Source organism: Phyllobates terribilis, unplaced genomic scaffold, assembly GCF_046119375.1.
Source record: "Phyllobates terribilis strain yellow unplaced genomic scaffold, ASM4611937v1 Scaffold_4__5_contigs__length_816908805, whole genome shotgun sequence".
NCBI classification, from domain to species: domain Eukaryota; kingdom Metazoa; phylum Chordata; class Amphibia; order Anura; family Dendrobatidae; genus Phyllobates; species Phyllobates terribilis.
Window position 1 is genome coordinate 52,587,477 of NW_027362764.1, and position 20,323 is coordinate 52,607,799.

Consider the following 20,323-nt stretch of genomic DNA (forward strand, 5'->3'; position numbering starts at 1 on the left):
AGCAAGGGCTGGTTTCAAGGAGGGCAGCAAAGAAGCCACTTCTCTCCAGAAAAAACATCAGGGACCGACTGATATTCTGCAAAAGGTACAGGGAGTGGACTGCTGAGGACTGGGGCAAAGTCATTTTCTCTGATGAATCCCCTTTTCGATTGTTTGGGACATCTGGAAAACAGCTTATTCGGAGAAGAAGAGGTGAGCGCTACCACCAGTCTTGTCTCATGCCAACTGTAAAGCATCCTGAAACCATTCATGTGTGGGGTTGCTTCTCAGCCAAGGGAATCTGCTCACTCACAGTCTTGCCTAAAAACACAGCCATGAATAAAGAATGGTACCAGAATGTCCTCCAAGAGCAACTTCTCCCAACCGTCCAAGAGCAGTTTGGCGCCCAACAATGCCTTTTCCAGCATGATGGAGCACCTTGCCATAAAGCAAAGGTGATAACTAAATGGCTCATGGAACAAAACATAGAGATTTTGGGTCCATGGCCTGGAAACTCCCCAGATCTTAATCCCATTGAGAACTTGTGGTCAATCATCAAGAGACGGGTGGACAAACAAAAACCAACAAATTCTGGCAAAATGCAAGCATTGATTATGCAAGAATGGACTGCTATCAGTCAGGATTTGGTCCAAAAGTTGATTGAGAGCATGCCAGGGAGAATTACAGAGGTCTTGAAGAAGAAGGGGCAACACTGCAAATATTGACTTGCTGCATTAACTCATTCTAACTGTCAATATAACCTATTGGTACTCATAATATGATTGCAATTATATTTCTGTATGTGATATAAACATCAGACAAACACTAATAAAAACCAGAGGCCAGCAGATCATGTGAAAATATAATTTTGGTGTCATTCTCAAAACTTTTGGCCATGACTGTACAGCAGGAGATCCTGACAGCAGACAGACTGCTCAGAGGTCACCTGGATGGAAGAATATCCCTTTCAAGTTCGGTAATCAACTTCCTGGATTGGTGGATGAATCCGGTAAATCTGGTAAATCTATCTCTAGGGGTTCTTTGGTCTTTCCAGGTGTCAGATACGATTATGACGGACGCAAGCGCAGAAGGCTGGGGAGCTCACCTGAGAGATCATTCAATACAGGGCCTCTGGTCAGACAGCGAGACGGGTCTCTCCTCCAACATGAGGGAGCTGTTGGCAGTCAGAAATGCGCTAGTAGAGTTCAGTTCTCTTCTTCAGGGTCATCACATCCGGATAATGTTTGACAACCGAACAACAGTCGCCTATATCAATCGTCAGGGGGGAACAAGATCCCTTCCTCTGATGTTAGTGACAGATCAGATCCTTCATTTTGCGGAGAGTCATCTATTCATTCCGCTGCATATAAGAGGAGTAGAGAACGTAAGAGCCGATTTTCTAAGTCGGCACATCTTGAAACAAGGAGAATGGGAATTGAATCCAGCGATATTCCAGCAGATTGTCGGCCGATGGGGTCAACCTCAGATAGATCTATTTGCAAACAAACGCAATCGGAAAACCAAAATCTTTTGCTCCCTGAATCCAAAGGAGAAGCCTTTTGCGGTGGACGCGCTGCAAATTCCCTGGAACTTTACCCTGGCCTATGCCTTTCCCCCTCTAATACTGATTCCTACTATCCTGAGGAAGATCCAAGAAGAACAGGCGAGGGTTATATTGATCGCCCCATTTTGGCCCAAGAGACCATGGTTCACTTGGATGAAGAGAATGTCCCAAGCGGAACCATGGGTCCTTCTGGACACCCCCGGTCTCCTCAGGCCCGGCCCAGTCTTCCATCCCCAGAGATCGGGCCTGGATTTTTAAAGGTCACTACTAACACTGGAGGGGTTTTCTCCAGGTCTAGTTGCTACTCTACTGGTGAGTAGGAAGCCGGTGACTACTAGGATCTATGGCAGAACCTGGGCTAAATTTCTGTCTACCTCGGGTCAGTCTGCCAAAGGGAGGGTTCCTATTGGGGCCATCCTGGAGTTCCTTCAGAGGGGCTTAAGCATGGGGTTAGCCACCAGTACCCTTTAAGGTACAAGTATCAGCTCTGGGGGCACTATATAATTGCGACTTGGCAGCAAATATGTGGATCATCATATTCATTAAAGCTTGCAGTAGATCTAGACCCATTCCTACTCCAAGGATACCTCCTTGGGACCTTAATCTGGTTCTAGAGGCGCTAACCAAGCCTCCCTTTGAGCCCTTAGAGAAGGTTTCGGAGAAAGTTCTCGCCTTAAAAACAGTCATGCTGGTAGCTCTAACGTCAGCTCGTAAGGTTAGTGATCTGCACGTGCTGTCAGTAAACCATCCGTTCACTCAAGTGTGTATGGATAGAGTAACCTTAAGACCAGACCCGGCCTATCTTCCAAAAGTAGCCTCCAAATTCCATAGGACACAAGTAATTACTCTCCCTTCCTTCTATCCTGATCCTAGAGATTCTGAGGAACAAAGGCTTCACACTTTAGATGTAAAGAGGGTATAAGTCCAGTATTTGGAGGCCTGGAGGAAAAGTGACGCCTTATCTCATTTCAGGGGGCTAGGAAAGGGCTTAAGGTTACAAGGGGGACCATAGCTAGGTGGGTCAGGGACACCATTGGTTTAGCGTACTCTTCTAGCAATCTACCAGTTCCAGAGAATCTGAAGGCCTACTCCACCAGGGCTGTAGCTGCTTCCTGGGCTGAGAAGGCGGATGTGCCCATCGACAACATATGTAAGGCGGCAACTTGGTCATCTCCCTCTACATTCTACAAGGATTACCAACTTGACCTTTCCTCTTCTACTGATCTGTCCTTTGGGAAGAAGGTGTTGCAAGTGGTGATCCCTCCCTCTGGTGTCTGATCTCTCTAAATCTCTCAGGTGGTGCTGTCATGGGAGAAGGGGAAAAGATCCTAGTTACTTACCGGTAACGGGATTTTACAGAGCCCATGACAGCACCCTATTAATTCCCTCCCCTCTATCACTTATGGTGTGCACTTCCAAAGGTGTTTTTATAAAGAAATGTTTTGGTGGTAGTTGTGTACTAACCTATTTTTGGAGGCCCTCTCATGCTGTGAAACAAAAACTGATGCGGAAGAGAGGTACTGCCTTTTTATTCAGTAGGTTCCTGTCTTTGGTGGGCGGATACCCTCTCTCAGGTGGTGCTGTCATGGGCTCTGTAAAATCCCGTTACCGGTAAGTAACAAGGATCTTTTCCTCTTGTCTTCTGCAATATTATCTGCATGGCTGTAGACACCGTTGGGTGGAGAGCCCCTTTAAACCTCTAAGGCTATGTTGTGTTTTCCTGTGTATTTTGCAGCAGATTTTTATGCAAATTTTCAGCTGCGTCTTGCAGTACCAGCAAAGTCTGAGAAACCAGAATTCTCTGTTCACACATGTTGCTTTTTGTTTGCTGCGTGTTTTCTGCCTGGTTTGTGTATTTGTAAAATAGAGTGTGACACTTCTTTCAGCGTTTCTGCAGCAGGAAACGCACCTGCGTTTTTGCTGTGTATTTGCAGCTTTTTTTCACCCATAGGAAGTAATGGGTGGTCAAAAAAAACGCAGCAAAAAAACGCACTAAAACCTGCATTTTTTTACGCAGCGGTTTTCCTGCCAGAGAGAAGTTAGCAGATTTGCAGCAGAAAAAAAACACAACATGTGTGAACATAGCCTAAGGCTATGTGCCCACGATGCTGAAATGCTCCGGATTTTTCCGGAGCGTTTCTGCATCTCCCTGATAGAAAAAATGCATGCGGATTTTACTTGCGTTTTTCACATGCGATTTCGCATGTGGGTTGTCATGTGCTTTTCCAAGCGATTTTAGCATCACTTGGAAAAGTGCATGACAACTTGGTCACACAATATAAATCCATGCAAACGGCATATATAGTGTGACCAAGTTATAGTTAAAAAAGAATGGTAAAAAATAAACATTATACTCGCCTTCTGATGGCCCCAGGTCTCCATCTCCGGTGCGTCCGGTGTGTTGGGTGGCTCGCGATGGTCTAAAAGGACCTTCCATGACGTCATTTAGTCATGTAACAGGTCACGTGACCGCCGTCAGATGACTAAATGACATCATGGCAGGTCCTTTTAGACCATCGCGAGCGGGGGCCATCAGAAGGTGAGTATAATGTTTATTTTTTATTTTAAAATGTTTTTTTTTTTGTTTTGTTTTTTTACAGGTTCTATGGTATTTGGGTCTGGATGAGTCTCCTGTCCTCCACACCCAGGTACCATCCGCACATTGAATCGCTTAATATCTGCATGTGCACATGTAGTCATGCGGATATTAAGCGATTCAATGCAAGTCAATGGCGGGAAAAACGCTGAGCTTCTGCAAAATAATTGGCAGTGCTGTGGATTTTTTCACAATGATAATCCGCAGCTCAAATTTCTGCAGCATGTGCACAGCACATGCGGATTATCATTGGGGAACATGGCAGGCCTACTAACAAGCGTTTTTTAAGCGTTTCCGTGGCAGAATTGCCGCTGCAGAAACCCTTAGGCTGTGTGCCCACTATGAGTTTAAGTGTCCATGTCCTCCGACCTCCCTCCACCATCTGTAGCAGAGGGCATTGTGGGAAAGGTGAGCTCTGCACATTCACAGGTTCTATCAGGAAGTGTCCGGACCCCACCTCGGGGAGGGGAGTTGTCACCTTTTGGCTCTTCAGACTTTCTTCTGTAGTTGTACTGAGACCTGTGTACTATGGGGATAAATTGCATACGCTTATGAGTAGGGTAACGCTATTGGGATATATAAAGAGGGTCCCCAACCAGCGAGCTGCTGCAAACAAGAGGCTCTTTCCTGCACCCGTGGCCCGGTATATGGATGTCATAAAAGGAGGACCGGAGCTGCTGCAAACAGCGCCCCTCTCCCCGGCCGTCCTATTACACTGCATCCTTCTGATCGGGCTCTGCCCCCTTTAAGCCCTCCGTAATAAAAAGTTAACTTGTTCCCATTCACTGACAGCAATCTGAGATCTTGAGGGAGTGAGAAATTGAAGCCCAGTTGATCAGGTTTTGTTCCCGGTGCTGCGCCCGTCACACGCTCCATTCATCATCCTCTATGGGGAAGATGTGATTAAGACGCCTGCACCCACGGGGAACAATGGCGACCTTTAGCAGCGGGAGACGCACAGCCTGGGGATTTGTTATTTCAGGGCTGCAGAGATATTGGCTGTCAACACCCAATCATCACATTACAGCCAAGTACTGAACCAGAAAATCCAGATCTGCCGAAAACCCACAAAGAGCGGGATGTGCCGGCAGTCTGCTGGGTTACAGCACCTGTTTACTGTCACGAGCGGGGGTCCGACCTCTGTAACCCCTGCTAAGTCATTTTTCAGGGAGCGGTGTTTTCACACTTGTTTTTTTTTTTTTTTTTCCCTCTTCACCTTCCAAAATTCATAACTTTTCTTTTTTAGTTTATTTGTATCATTTTGGATTCCATGCAACTTTCTTGTTTTTGTTTTTAGGTGACATGACATAAATTTAGAAATGTAATTTTTTTTTTTTTTTATGCGCGTTCACCAGATAGGATAGCTATTTTATTAGTTTGGACAATTATGAACATGGCGATACTAAATATGTTGGGGTTTTTTTTATTTGTTTTAAAGACTTGACTGTTTAAGATTTGGGAAAAGAGGGATGATCTAGATTCTTCGATTTTTAATTTTTTTTAAGGTTTCTCTATATATTTTTTTTCCTTAGGGACCTTGAACCTGCACTGACATTGTAGATAGGGACCTTCAGTAAGCGCCCCCCGCCCCAGCTGCCTTGATGGTCTATTAGCACTTAGCGACCACCCACCTACCCAGATCTTGTAAGTGTCACTTTCTGATTGATAGTGGATACAAAAAAATGCCAGCTGCACGTCCCTGCTCCATTCATTCTCTATAGGACTCCCGGAAAAGGTAGAACGCTGCACGATCTTCAGCAGTACCATAGAGCATGAATGGAGCTCTGGCGTCCAGGCATTGCTACTGCTCTATTCCTATGGGCAACTTCAGAGCCACGTTCTAGGGAATGATGTAGTCTCGCCCCCACTGATCCGCTAATTATTAGTTATCCATTGGATATGTGATAATGTTGATGTTAAGAATACGGGGGGCACCCCCCGATTCCAGTTTTCAGCTGACAAGCAGAAGGACAACACATCAACTTTATTAGTAGAAATGGATGTGGGGTACCTGCCATTTCCTCACCATGATGGACTTTAGCACCATCGCCCACAGACACCAGGCGCCCCCCGGTGGGTGCCGTCGCCCACAGACACCAGGCGTCCCCTTAAAGTGTCCATATATATATTAGCTGTCTGTGCAGTGCAGGACATGACTGTTCCTCCAGTGCGACAGACAATCTTTGATCTACAACTGTGATCTCCAACCTGAAACTCTCCACCTCTTTTAAAACTACAACTCCCATAATTGCTTGACAGCTACAGCTGGGAGTCGTAGTACTGCAACCGCTGCACACTCGCAGGTTGGAGACCACTTGACTAGTGTTGTCTCTAAACATCTGTCTGGTCTCTTTCAGATGAGGATGTCCATGTTTCTGAAGACCTCCACAAAAAGGTGAGAATCCTCTGCTGGGTCATGACTGGTCCACAAAACCTGGACAAGAAGACCAAACACGTGAAGGCCACTTGGGCGCAGAGGTGCAATAAAGTCTTATACATGAGCTCCGAAGAAAATAAAGACTTCCCCACCGTGGGGCTGGACACCAAGGAGGGCCGGGACCAGCTTTACTGGAAAACCATCAAGGCCTTTCAGTACGTGCACGACCACCACCTGGACGAAGCTGACTGGTTCATGAAAGCGGACGACGACACGTACGTGGTGGTGGACAACCTGCGGTGGCTTTTATCAAAGCATAGCCCGGAGGAGCCCATTTATTTTGGTCGGAGGTTCAAGCCTTACGTCAAACAGGGCTACATGAGCGGAGGGGCCGGCTACGTCCTCAGCAAGGAGGCTTTAATAAGGTTCGTAAACGCTTTCAAGGAGGAGAAGTGCACGCACAGCTCGTCGGTGGAGGACCTGGCGCTTGGGAAGTGCATGGAGAACATTAATGTCATGGCTGGAGATTCCAGGGACACCAGCGGGAAGGAGACCTTCCACCCGTTCGTCCCCGAGCATCATCTCATCCAAGGATATTTGCCAAAGACTTTCTGGTATTGGAATTACAACTACTATCCTGCCATTGAGGTAAGATCCAGGCGGTGTATTGTGCCACCTAGTTGTGTGAGCTCCTTCCTGTTCAAGGCTTTGGGAGGGTAAAGGTTTTAACAGATTATTTTCACCTTTTTAAGTAACGAACTAATCTATGAGGAATGCTTGGCTTAGCTAGCAAGGAGTCTATGCCTCACGTAGCACGGCCCTTGCTCCTCGCCTCTTGGTAGAGTGTGGGTTTAAAATTAGTTTGGCGTTAGTGTAACTTCATTTTTTAACCCCTTAATGAGATGACAGATCTCAGAGCCATTTGGCAGTGTAGGGAGTCTGGTTCAGGAGCTGAGCCCGCTCCACACGGGGCAGGTGCCAACTGTTACACAGCCGGCTCCGATAGCTGTTCATCATTGACCACACACTTAACCTGCGCGATCCTGCCGGACATGCTTTCCGAGGACTTGTCTGCCATCGACCCCACAAAGTGACTACAGGGAGCCGATGGGCTGCTGCCAAGGTAGCCAGGGGTCTCCCCTCTGCCATTAGTACTCTTGTGAAGGCCAGCCATAGCCTGGGATTCATAGTAGATCATTGTTAGGACTTTATTCTGCTATATTATAATTTTGTAGTATATACTACAAGCGACCATAGATTTAGTTCCCCTTAGGGACTTTAAAAAGGAAAAGAAAACAAGGAAATATAAAATCTTTGTTAAAGTATAAAAAAAAAAAAATAAAGCATTAAGAAAATAAGCATATTCCATTCGTTCATAAAAGTCTGCGCTGTCCAAATAAAAAAAAATATATATATATATATATATAGATATAGATATAGTAAACGGCGTAAGGAAATTAAAAATTGCAATATCGACAAATTTAATAATTAAAAAATAAATAAAATAACTTCTTATAAAAGACCATAAAATTGTAAAAACAAACAAACAAAAAAACTCTATTACTCTACTGACCTGGAGCCTGACCATTTTTATTGTACACAAATGTGTAATTGTGTGGGTTTTTTTTTTTTTTTTTTTTTCACCATTTCATTGCACTTGCATTTTTTTTTAATTGTTTTCCTGTACGTTACATTATAAACTGAATGGGGTCATTCAAAACTAAAGCTCATCCTGCAAAAAAAAACACCATTGTACAATATATGTCTACAGAACAAGAGAAAAAAAGTTATGGGACTCTTTTCATGAGAGAGGGGGTGAAAATTGTCCATAAGGGGTTTATCCAACTTTTTAAAAAAAAAATAATAATTTTTAAGCTGGAAAAAAAGAAACTATACTCGCCACTTGTCTCCCATGTAGCACTGACTGTTGGACCAGGACTGCTGCAGTCAGTGATCTCCCTAGTCTGGTGCCATAATTCCTGGCATCAATAATGAGAGCCATAATGGCTGTAGACAGCACTTGATCACAGAGACCACTGACCAGCTGCAACCATCATGTGCCGAACACTTCTACAGGAAGAACAGCCGGAGTGACAGCACAGGACCACTAGGGGCGCTGTGTTTCAATGTATGTCTCAGAAGGCATTGGCGCCAAATATATATATATATATATATATATAGTACAGACCAAAAGTTTGGACACACCTCCTCATTTAAAGATTTTTCTGTATTTTCCTGACTATGAAAATTGTACATTCACACTGAAGGCATCAAAACTATGAATTAACACATGTGGAATTATATACTTAACAAAAAAGTGTGAAACAACTGAAAATATGTCTTATATTCTAGGTTCTTCAAAGTAGCCACCTTTTGCTTTCATGATGCTTTGCACACTCTTGGCAATGAGAAGGTGTGTCCAAACTTTTGGTCTGTACTGTGTATGTATATATGTTACATATATCTCATATATTTTGTTATTTATGTATAATATATACGGGCAGCACGGTGGCTCAGTGGTTAGCACTGCAGGGGTCCTGGGTTCAAATCCCACCGAGGACATCATCTGCAAGGAGTTTGTATGTTCTCCCTGTGTTTGCGTGGGTTTCCTCCGGGTTCTCCAGTTTCCTCCCACACTCCAAAGACATACTGATAGGGAATGTAGATTGTGAGCCCCAATGGGGACAGTGATTATCATGTCTGTAAAGCGCTGCGGAATATGTTTGCGCTATATAAAAATAAAGTGTGTATTACAGTGGCAAAATGTCGTGCACATCTTCAACGTAAATTGGCCGGCGCTGCCATGTTTTTGGACTGTGTACACTGCTGGCCGGGTAAAACCGTATTGTACTTTTTCACCCCCACCATAACTGAGAACCTCATTATCAGGGGTGGGGAGTTGAATTTTGAGCTTTTTGGCCATTTGCGCTGCATGTTACACCTAAGGGACAATTCTGCTATATAAACAAGTGACATGTTTAATGTTAAATTGTACATGTATAAACTTGCTGTTCAGGGCGTCACCTAAGGCAATTACTTTTAGACTTCATTATACCTTTTTATTCTTTCTAATGAACCCGTCTTTCCGGTTGTGTTTTCTCCTCACATTCCATTATATAAAGGCTCGGCTCCGTGTTCTGCCGTCCTGACATGTATTGGTAAATCACTGATATCTCATATGTTCTGGTTTATACTTGGGAGGAATAATCCTTTCACCAGGGCAGGTCCCTTAAATTAGAAAATGTAGCAAATGCCCTAGTTACATATAGAACTATCTGTGCCTAGATCATAAACATGTAGTTACAGTACTGCCTCCCTGTTTCTCTATCACTTACATGGAAAACATGAGGGTGCTATCTGTACTTCAGTCATTTACAGGATAAAAACAGGGAAGACTAAGTACCAATAGTTTTCCATGTATGTGATTTAGGTACAGATAGTACTGCCTCCTTGTTTTTCTATGTATATATGATGTAGGTATAGATAGTACTACCTTGTTTCTCTACATTATATATGGTGCAGGTACAGACAGTATTACTGCCTCGTTTCTCTACATTATACAGTGGTGGCCAAAAGTATTGGCACCCCTGCAATTCTGTCAGATAATACTCAGTTTCTTCCTGAAAATGATTGCAATCACAAATTCTTTGGTATTATTATCTTCATTTAATTTGTCTTCAATGAAAAAACACAAAAAGAATTATCCTAAAGCCAAATTGGATATAATTCCACACCAAACCTAAAAAAAAGGGGTGGACAAAAGTATTGGCACCCTTTGAAAAATCATGTGATGCTTCTCTAATTGGTGTAATTAACAGCACCTGTAACTTACCTGTGGCACCTAACAGGTGTTGGCAATAACTAAATCACACTTGCAGCCAGTTAACATGGATTAAAGTTGACTCAACCTCTGTCCTGTGTCCTTGTGTGTACCACATTGAGGATGGAGAAAAGAAAGAAGACCAAAGAACTGTCTGAGGACTTGAGAAACCAAATTGTGAAGAAGCATGAGCAATCTCAAGGCTACAAGTTAATCTCCAAAGACCTGAATGTTCCTGTGTCTTCCGTGCGCAGTGTCATCAAGAAGTGTAAAGCCCATGGCACTGTGGCTAACCTCCCTAGATGTGGACGGAAAAGAAAAATTGACGAGAGATTTCAACGCAAGATTGTGCGGATGGTGGATAAAGAACCTCGACTAACATCCAAACAAGTTCAAGCTGCCCTGCAGTCCGAGGGTACAACAGTGTCAACCCGTACTATCCGTCGGCGTCTGAATGAAAAGGGACTGTATGGTAGGATACCCAGGAAGACCCCACTTCTTACCCCAAGACATAAAAAAGCCAGGCTGGAGTTTGCCAAAACTTACCTGAGAAAGTCTAAAACGTTTTGGAAGAATGTTCTCTGGTCAGATGAGACAAAAGTAGAGCTTTTTGGGAAAAAGCATCAACATAGAGTGTACAGGAAAAAAAAAGAGGCATTCAAAGAAAAGAACACGGTCCCTACAGTCAAACATGGCGGAGGTTCCCTGATGTTTTGGGGTTGCTTTGCTGCCTCTGGCACTGGACTGCTTGACCGTGTGCATGGCATTATGAAGTCTGAAGGCTACCAACAAATTTTGCAGCATAATGTAGGGCCCAGTGTGAGAAAGCTGGGTCTCCCTCAGAGGTCATGGGTCTTCCAGCAGGACAATGACCCAAAACACACTTCCAAAAGCAGTATAAAATGGTTTGAGAGAAAGCACTGGAGACTTCTAAGGTGGCCAGCAATGAGTCCAGACCTGAATCCCATAGAACACCTGTGGAGAGATCTCAAAATGGCAGTTTGGAGAAGGCACCCTTCAAATATCAGGGACCTGGAGCAGTTTGCCAAAGAAGAATGGTCTACAATTCCAGCAGAGCATTGTAAGAAACTCATTGATGGTTACCGGAAGCGGTTGTTCGCAGTTATTTTGGCTAAAGGTTGTGCAACCAAGTATTAGGCTGAGGGTGCCAATACTTTTGTCTGGCCCATTTTTGGAGTTTTGTGTGAAATGATCAATGATTTGATTTTTGCTTCATTCTCTTTGTGTTTTTTCCTTGCAAGCAAATTAAATGAAGAGAATACCACCAAAGAATTTGTGATTGCAATCATTTTCAGGAAGAAGCTGAGTATTATCTGACAGAATTGCTGGGGGTGCCAATACTTTTGGACACCACTGTATATGATGCAGGTACAGACAGTACTACCTCCTTGTTTCTCTACATTATATATGGTGCAGGTACAGACAGTACTACCTCCTTGTTTCTCTACATTATATATGATGCAGGTAGAGAGAGCACTACCTCCTTGTTTCTCTACATTATATATGATGCAGGTACAGACACTACTACCTCCTTGTTTCTCTACATTATATATGGTGCAGGTACAGACAGTACTACCTCCTTGTTTCTCTACATTATATATGGTGCAGGTACAGACAGTACTACCTCCTTGTTTCTCTACATTATATATGATGCAGGTAGAGAGAGTACTACCTCCCAAACCTGTAAAACATGTAGATAGGTCATTTGAAGGATAAAATCTGTATCTACATGTTTTACAGGTGAAAACAGGGAGGCAGTACTATCTGTACCTACAGGATTTAGAGGGAGAAGTATGGAGCCAGTACTTGGTAGACCTGGGAAGGATGAAATAAAATGTAGATTTTCTTTAGATCTCGGTAGTGGTAAATCAGCAGCCCTGTCAATACTTCTGTACCATATAAGCAGGCAGTGATCGTCAGTATTTTTGTGATTTTAGGGTCCCGGCTGCTGCTCTGACCTGGCTGTTTCCTTTCATTATGTGGACTCTACGACTATGTACCAGTTAGAGTACCTGGTGCACCATCTCCGTCCCTACGGGTACTCGCACAGATACAGTCCCGACTCCCGGATTGATCCAGAGCAAAACAATGTGAAGGAGAAAGACGAGAAAGCTGAGTGATGCCGACCACGATGACGAGGGATCCAAAAACCGATTGTGAACCCTCTGTGACCGTATCGGAGGGTTACGTCACCCCCTGTAAAGGCGCATTTGGAATCTGTGCAATGCTTTTTTGCCGAAGTGAAGGGGGGGTTTTATTCCTAAATATTTTAGCCCCATTTTGACATTCGCCTGGACTCCTGGAAGCCTTTTTGTTTTTTTTCAACAGACAATCGTATAGTTTGGTTTATTGTAATCGACTCAAAAGCCATTTTGGAACCTGTCCTGTGTCCCCAGACTTCGGTGGGACAATCGATGCTCTTAAAGGATATTTATTCTATAAAGGAATTCAACAAGCCACTTTTTTTATTTTTAGGAAATTGATTTGTGGATGATTGAGATGACTTGGTGACCCTGCCGATCTAATGATGTCCTTGGGTGGCGTGTAATACTTTATTTCCCCAGTGGTGGCGCTGCAGAGAAATCAAGCACTTGCCACCAGCCTCAGTTGCCGATCACCGAGGGTGCCTGCAGAAGGACACCCACGATTATGTCATTTTAGGGGAACTTTTCTAACAAAGGCATTGTAAAAAGACAGACAACACCTTTATGGCTCTGTTGCTTGTCGGCACGGAGTATTTTGCAGTACCCGGAAGTCTAGTCTGAAGTTTGTTTTATTTTGCTTGTCGGCCTTGTCTCGTTATATCGTTACTGACTACTTGTAAACTTTTCTGCACTTATATACGGCAGCTACAAAGACGTGACATTTTGTGGTCGTCGCCCACTAGTCCTTTATTAATCAGCCTATTGACAATCAATTGTGTAAATGTTTCCTCCCCGTCTGGTGGAAACGGTAAAGCTACCCCTACACCAATGGTCCGAAGGGGAATTTGCCTAAAAAAAAAAAAAAAAAAAAAAAAAAAGACCACTAAAGCATGCCCACCCATAAAATTTGCTTTCTTGCTTGTGCAAGTAATTTATCACCTTTTAGTTTTCAGCCCATATTTAATAGGTTACTTATTAAAGGGGTTGTGCAGAATTAGGACAAAATGTACTTTTTATTTTTTACTCCAAAAACAGATCAGCCTCACTCACCACAAAGAATTGAGCTGCAATTCCAGACATGGACAGGTGGGGCGCTGCTTCTAGAAGACAGCAGCCATGGTTTCTTGATGGGTCATCCCGGGAACGCTGGCGTCCACCACCGCTGCCTGCCCTGCTCTAATATCACGGTGTTTTCCCACAGGGTGAGTGGTTGTATGGTTGATCAGGTGCTGGAGGACAGGAGGCCCATCCATCAGTACAATGGGACTGAGAGGATTTATTGAAAGGATCCCTTTAAAGGGGTTGTCAAGTGATAAATGCTGTTCGTAGGACAATAGGAGGTTGGGGTCTGTCTGCTGGGAACCCCACCAATGACGAGAACTTGGGTCCACAATTGTGAATGGTGCGGCGTTGTGCATGTGTGACCACCGCTTTTATCCCTACTATGGAAGTGTGCATGTGTTTCCACCATGTCAGTCCTTTCTGTGGGAGCTGGAGCGTGCTTGTGTAACCACCGCTTCAATTCCCTCTGCTGAAGTACGTGTATAACCACCGCTTCATTCCCTTCTATGGGAGCATGCATGCGTGACCACCGCTTCATTCCCTTCTATGGGAGCATGCATGCGTGACCACCGCTTCAATTCCCTCTGCTGGAGTACGCGTGACCACCGCTTCAATTCCCTCTGCTGGAGTACGTGTGACCACCGCTTCATTCCCTTCTATAGGAGCATGCGTGTGTGACCACCGCTTCATTCCCTTCTATGGGAGCATGCATGCGTAACCGCTTCAATTCCCTCTGCTGGAGTACGTGTGACCACCGCTTCATTCCCTTCTATGGGAGCATGCGTGTGTGATCACCGCTTCATTCCCTTCTATGGGAGCATGCATGCTTGACCACCGCTTCATTCCCTTCTATGGGAGCATGTGTGTGTGATCACCGCTTTATTCCCTTCTATGGGAGCATTCATGTGTGACCACTGCTTCATTCTCTTCTATGGGAGCATGCATGCATGACCACCACTTCAATTCCCTCTGCTGGAGTACGTGTGACCACCGCTTCATTCCCTTCTATGGGAGCATGCATGTGTAACCGCTTCAATTCCCTCTGCTGGAGTACGTGTGACCACCGCTTCATTCACTTCTATGGGAGCATGCATGCGTAACCACCGCTTCAATTCCCTCTGCTGGAGTACGTGTGACCACCGCTTCATTCCCTTCTATGGGAGCATGCATGTGTAACCGCTTCAATTCCCTCTGCTGGAGTACGTGTGACCACCGCTTCATTCCCTTCTATGGGAGCATGCATGCTTAACCGCTTCAATTCCCTCTGCTGGAGTACGTGTGACCACCGCTTCATTCCCTTCTATGGGAGCATGCGTGTGTGATCACCGCTTCATTCCCTTCTATGGGAGCATGCATGTGTGACCACTGCTTCATTCTCTTCTATGGGAGCATGCATGCTTAACCGCTTCAATTCCCTCTGCTGGAGTACGTGTGACCACCGCTTCATTCCCTTCTATGGGAGCATGCGTGTGTGATCACCGCTTCATTCCCTTCTATGGGAGCATGCATGCGTGACCACCGCTTCATTCCCTTCTATGGGAGCATGCATGTGTAACCGCTTCAATTCCCTCTGCTGGAGTACGTGTGACCACCGCTTCATTCCCTTCTATGGGAGCATGCGTGCTTGACCACCGCTTCATTCCCTTCTATGGGAGCATGCGTGTGTGACCACCGCTTCATTCCCTTCTATGGGAGCATGCGTGCTTGACCACCGCTTCATTCCCTTCTATGGGAGCATGCATGCTTGACCACCGCTTCATTCCCTTCTATGGGAGCATGCGTGTGTGATCACCGCTTCATTCCCTTCTATGGGAGCATGCGTGTGTGATCACCGCTTCATTCCCTTCTATGGGAGCATGCGTGTGTGATCACCGCTTCATTCCCTTCTATGGGAGCATGCGTGTGTGACCACCGCTTCATTCCCTTCTATGGGAGCATGCGTGTGTGACCACCGCTTCATTCCCTTCTATGGGAGCATGCGTGTGTGACCACCGCTTCATTCCCTTCTATGGGAGCATGCGTGTGTGACCACCGCTTCATTCCCTTCTATGGGAGCATGAGTGTGTGACCACCGCTTCATTCCCTTCTATGGGAGCATGCATGCGTGACCACCGCTTCAATTCCCTCTGCTGGAGTACGTGTGACCACCGCTCCATTCCCTTCTATGGGAGCATGCGTGTGACCACCGCTTCATTCCCTTCTATGGGAGCATGCATGCTTGACCACCGCTTCATTCCCTTCTATGGGAGCATGCGTGTGTGATCACCGCTTTATTCCCTTCTATGGGAGCATTCATGTGTGACCACTGCTTCATTCTCTTCTATGGGAGCATGCATGCATGACCACCGCTTCAATTCCCTCTGCTGGAGTACGTGTGACCACCGCTTCATTCCCTTCTATGGGAGCATGCATGTGTAACCGCTTCAATTCCCTCTGCTGGAGTACGTGTGACCACCGCTTCATTCACTTCTATGGGAGCATGCATGCGTAACCACCGCTTCAATTCCCTCTGCTGGAGTACGTGTGACCACCGCTTCATTCCCTTCTATGGGAGCATGCATGTGTAACCGCTTCAATTCCCTCTGCTGGAGTACGTGTGACCACCGCTTCATTCCCTTCTATGGGAGCATGCATGCTTAACCGCTTCAATTCCCTCTGCTGGAGTACGTGTGACCACCGCTTCATTCCCTTCTATGGGAGCATGCATGTGTGACCACTGCTTCATTCTCTTCTATGGGAGCATGCATGCGTGACCACCCATCTTCATTCCCTTCTATGGGAGCATGCATGTGTAACCGCTTCAATTCCCTCTGCTGGAGTACGTGTGACCACCGCTTCATTCCCTTCAATGGGAGCATGCGTGTGTGCTCACCGCTTCATTCCCTTCTATGGGAGCATGCATGCTTGATCACCGCTTCATTCCCTTCTATGGGAGCATGCGTGTGTGATCACCGCTTCATTCCCTTCTATGGGAGCATGCGTGTGTGACCACCGCTTCATTCCCTTCTATGGGAGCATGCGTGTGTGACCACCGCTTCATTCCCTTCTATGGGAGCATGCGTGTGTGACCACCGCTTCATTCCCTTCTATGGGAGCATGCGTGTGTGACCACCGCTTCATTCCCTTCTATGGGAGCATGCGTGTGTGACCACCGCTTCATTCCCTTCTATGGGAGCATGCGTGTGTGACCACCGCTTCATTCCCTTCTATGGGAGCATGCATGCGTGACCACCGCTTCAATTCCCTCTGCTGGAGTACGTGTGACCACCGCTCCATTCCCTTCTATGGGAGTGCGCATGCGTTTCCATCATGTCAGTCCTTTCTGTGGTAGTTGGAGCATGCATGCGTAACCACTAGTGTTGAGCGAGTATGTTCTGTTAACAGTTTTACTACATGGGAGGAATGTCTATTTCTTACACATTCCTCACATGTAATAAAGCTGTCAAACAGTTGCAAATCATGCACACGGGAGCGATTCAACCATATCACCGAGCAGCTGTAAATACTCGGAGCTCGGCCCGAGCATACTCGGACAGAACATACTCGCTCATCACTAGTAACCACGGCTTCATTCCCTTCTGCCGGAGTATTCGTGTTACCACTGCTTCATTCCCTTCTACGAGCGTGCACGTGCGGCCATCCTATGGAAGTGCGCATGTGTGTCCCCCGCTCCTGTAGACCGTTAATAAAGTGGTGGTCTCACACGCTCACTACAACGTCATTCGCACTGAGAGCCACAAGACACCTACCTGCCTTTGAGATTAGTGGGGGTGGGACGGCAAGCCCCACTCCCCAAACTTCCAATTCATTACTAAAAGTTGCAGAAGAAATAATATATGTACTGGTAGATGCGATAGTGTTCAGGTGGAACATTGAATCGTGGTCTGATTGCTCCACTTTCTTGGATGCCACTGGTTTCCCACCCCCCGCAGTTTATAGCGCCCTCCCCTGGACAGGGCCACTTTAAGGACTGAATCACTTTAACCAAAGAGCAAACTTTCGTTTTTCCCGATGCGGCCACCCGTTATCCGTTACATTACGGAGACAATATTTTTTTGTGGATTGTCTCTTTCCGGAGATCTCATTCTAACCCATCATTTATTTATTTCTTTTTATTTATTGTGCCTGTAGACTAATACGACTGACGCGGGCATTGTTTTATAAGGGGTTGACTGGATGTGTTGTAGAGTCTAGAAAAAGAAAATATGTATTATTGTTTAGTGTTACGGATGGAAATATCTCATGTCACAACAAAAAAAGTCAAGTGTCCAGATGGACAATACAAACGCATGGGCAAATGGGGGGGTTCATATTGGCTTAAAAGGGGTTGTACCAGCTTAGCAACTTCTCAACACATGGACCTTCCTGGTCACTGGGGGTCCCACCAGTGCCTAAAATGGAGCTCTGTAGGACTACTCTTGACTATTTCTAAATAGAGCGGACATTGCTCCATTCAGTTGGGGTACTTCAGAGCCCCATTCTCAGAATTGGTTATCACCTGTCCTCTAGATGGGTGCGAAGTTAGGGAAACTCCTAATACTTCTAGAAGGATTCAACCCCTCTGAGGCATTAGTTGATATATCAGATGCCAAAACCTGTGTGCCCCATTGAAGGACTGTTTTATAGGTGCGGATGCTCCCATTACCCTCCGTACTGATGTTATTGGGTCTGTCCGGTCGTAGGCTTCCTTGACTCTCTCTGCGTAAAGGGGTTCTATCTGCTTGATACGAACAATTGGCACCGGTCAAAACCCCAGATCTTGTATGGAGAGGTTACTACTCCTTTCACTTGGCATATTGGGCTCCTGAATCTCTACAGACGTGGTGTAAGGGGATAGTCATGTGCTTGTATCTGTAGATTGGCGCTAGTACCAGTGGTAGATGGTGAGGTGTCGGGACAGTTCCTTCTGGGTATAGTATGAGGAGACGTTGGCTCTTCCCCCCCCCCCCCCCGAGTTCTGCGCTCTTAATGAATTGTTACCTGTTTACTGCACTACCTTTTATCATACATCTTTTCTGAAGGCCAAATCCCATGACCCCCGAGGAACTGGAGATGTCATATCGCAAAAGTGCCTACCGGTTGTGTTCTGGATTATATGATGATGCCATTACGGATCCAGCAGCTTGGCTGGAAAAAAAGAGACCTTGTATCATCTGCTCTTCATTATAGGATATTACGAGGCAGTGACTCCCCAAAAACTTTGAGTGAAGAACTGAGCTTTTGCCTGTGATCAGATCCTACCAGTTATGTACCTCCCGTTGCTAGCTGAGATATAAGGAGCTGTTTGATGGAATTAACCCATCGTGCCCACCAGGCTGTGGAGTCGGAGTTGGTGCCCATTTTGGTGGAGTCGGTATAAAATGTACGGACTCCTAAAATATATAATAAATTGGGTACAGTAGCTCAATGCAGTTTGTGGGGAATATTTTTTCAAAAGAATTTGGGAAAGTTATGAAATGTCCTATTCCTGATCAAAGGGTCTAGACTTTTAGCTGAGATGAATCTGTAAATTTATCACTTAAACACGAGGCATGTATGGCACGTAGGGAGTTGTAGAATCTTAGTTGGTGTCATGGAAATTGAGGAGTTTGAGGTTTGGCTTACCGACTCCACAGCCCTGGTGCCCACCAGTACTGACCAACGTGGCTCCAAACAGCTTTTTATATCTCAGCTTACTGTAAGCGGTATGGTGCATTTTTAGGTGTTTTTTTTACAAAACAATTGGAACTTTTACCATATTTTTTCCGATGGCATCCGTCTCCCGCTTTCATATTTAAGTTCCTCGCTGACCTATACCAGCCTGACGGCAGTCATGCAACTTGGGGACTATGGATACGTCTGTCGTTCTCATCGGGAGACTTCCTGCTGAGTGTTTTACGTAGACTCCGCAGATTATGTATCCTAAGGCTAATGCACATTAGCAAATATTTAGCATTGTTTTGGAGTAACACTATCCTCCAGGCACTTTCAGAAACTGCTTTTTAATTTTATTTTTTTTCTGCCTTCTTCCATTTTGCAAAAAAAAAAAGTTTTGCCCTGTTTTTCCAATTAGGGAAGGTGCTGGGTACAAGGTGAAGCTCGGCACGTACAGATGTTCAGCAGACGTCGCGTGTTTCCACATCACCAATGACTGCACCTTCCTCTCTCGTTCACCATTAATCATTAGCTTTGTCCAAAGGTCGACCATCAACATCTCATGGGGCCCCCGATGAAGAAGACTGCGCAGCGGAGGAAAAACTATCGAGATCTATATTTTTATATCCTGTTTATATTGAAGCCTTGTGACTTTTTTTTGGATTGATTTGATTGTGATGATTTCTATCATTAAAACCTGTGTCTTAACAACAATTCTTCGTAACTTGTGATTTATTATACATTTCTTACCCACCGATCAGCCAATAACATCTTCCAACACCTGCTGCCCAAACATCTCAGACCCATCAATGTGTGATCTCTGAAGTGTCCCTCGGGATCCGGCACCATCATCTTCACACCACCTCGTTTCTATATTGTACTTTGCTCTGTGGATCGCACTTGTTTTTCCAGCACATTCCACATACAGTGAAGGAAATAAGTATTTGATCCCTTGCTGTTTTTGTAAGTTTGCCCACTGACAAAGACAGGAACAGTCTATAATTTTAAGGGTAGGTTAATTTTAACATTGAGAGAATATCCCAAAAAAAATCAAGAAAATCACATTGTATAAATTAGATACATTTATTTGCATTTTGCAATGTGATTTTCTTGATTTTTTTTTTGG

General features: G+C 45.2%; 1 protein-coding gene across 1 annotated transcript in view; it reads left to right on the forward strand.

Moving 5' to 3' along the window:
* Window positions 1–19,911, forward strand: part of LOC141264913 (glycoprotein-N-acetylgalactosamine 3-beta-galactosyltransferase 1-like) — a 29,063-nt gene extending 9,152 nt beyond the window's left edge. The window contains exons 2-3 of the mRNA XM_073677326.1: window positions 6,497–7,164; window positions 12,295–19,911. Of these exons, the coding sequence (XP_073533427.1) occupies window positions 6,497–7,164; window positions 12,295–12,477 (851 nt within the window). The 3' untranslated portion in view covers window positions 12,478–19,911. The remainder of the gene's footprint in view (window positions 1–6,496; window positions 7,165–12,294) is intronic.
* The last annotated feature ends 412 nt before the right edge of the window (window positions 19,912–20,323 follow it).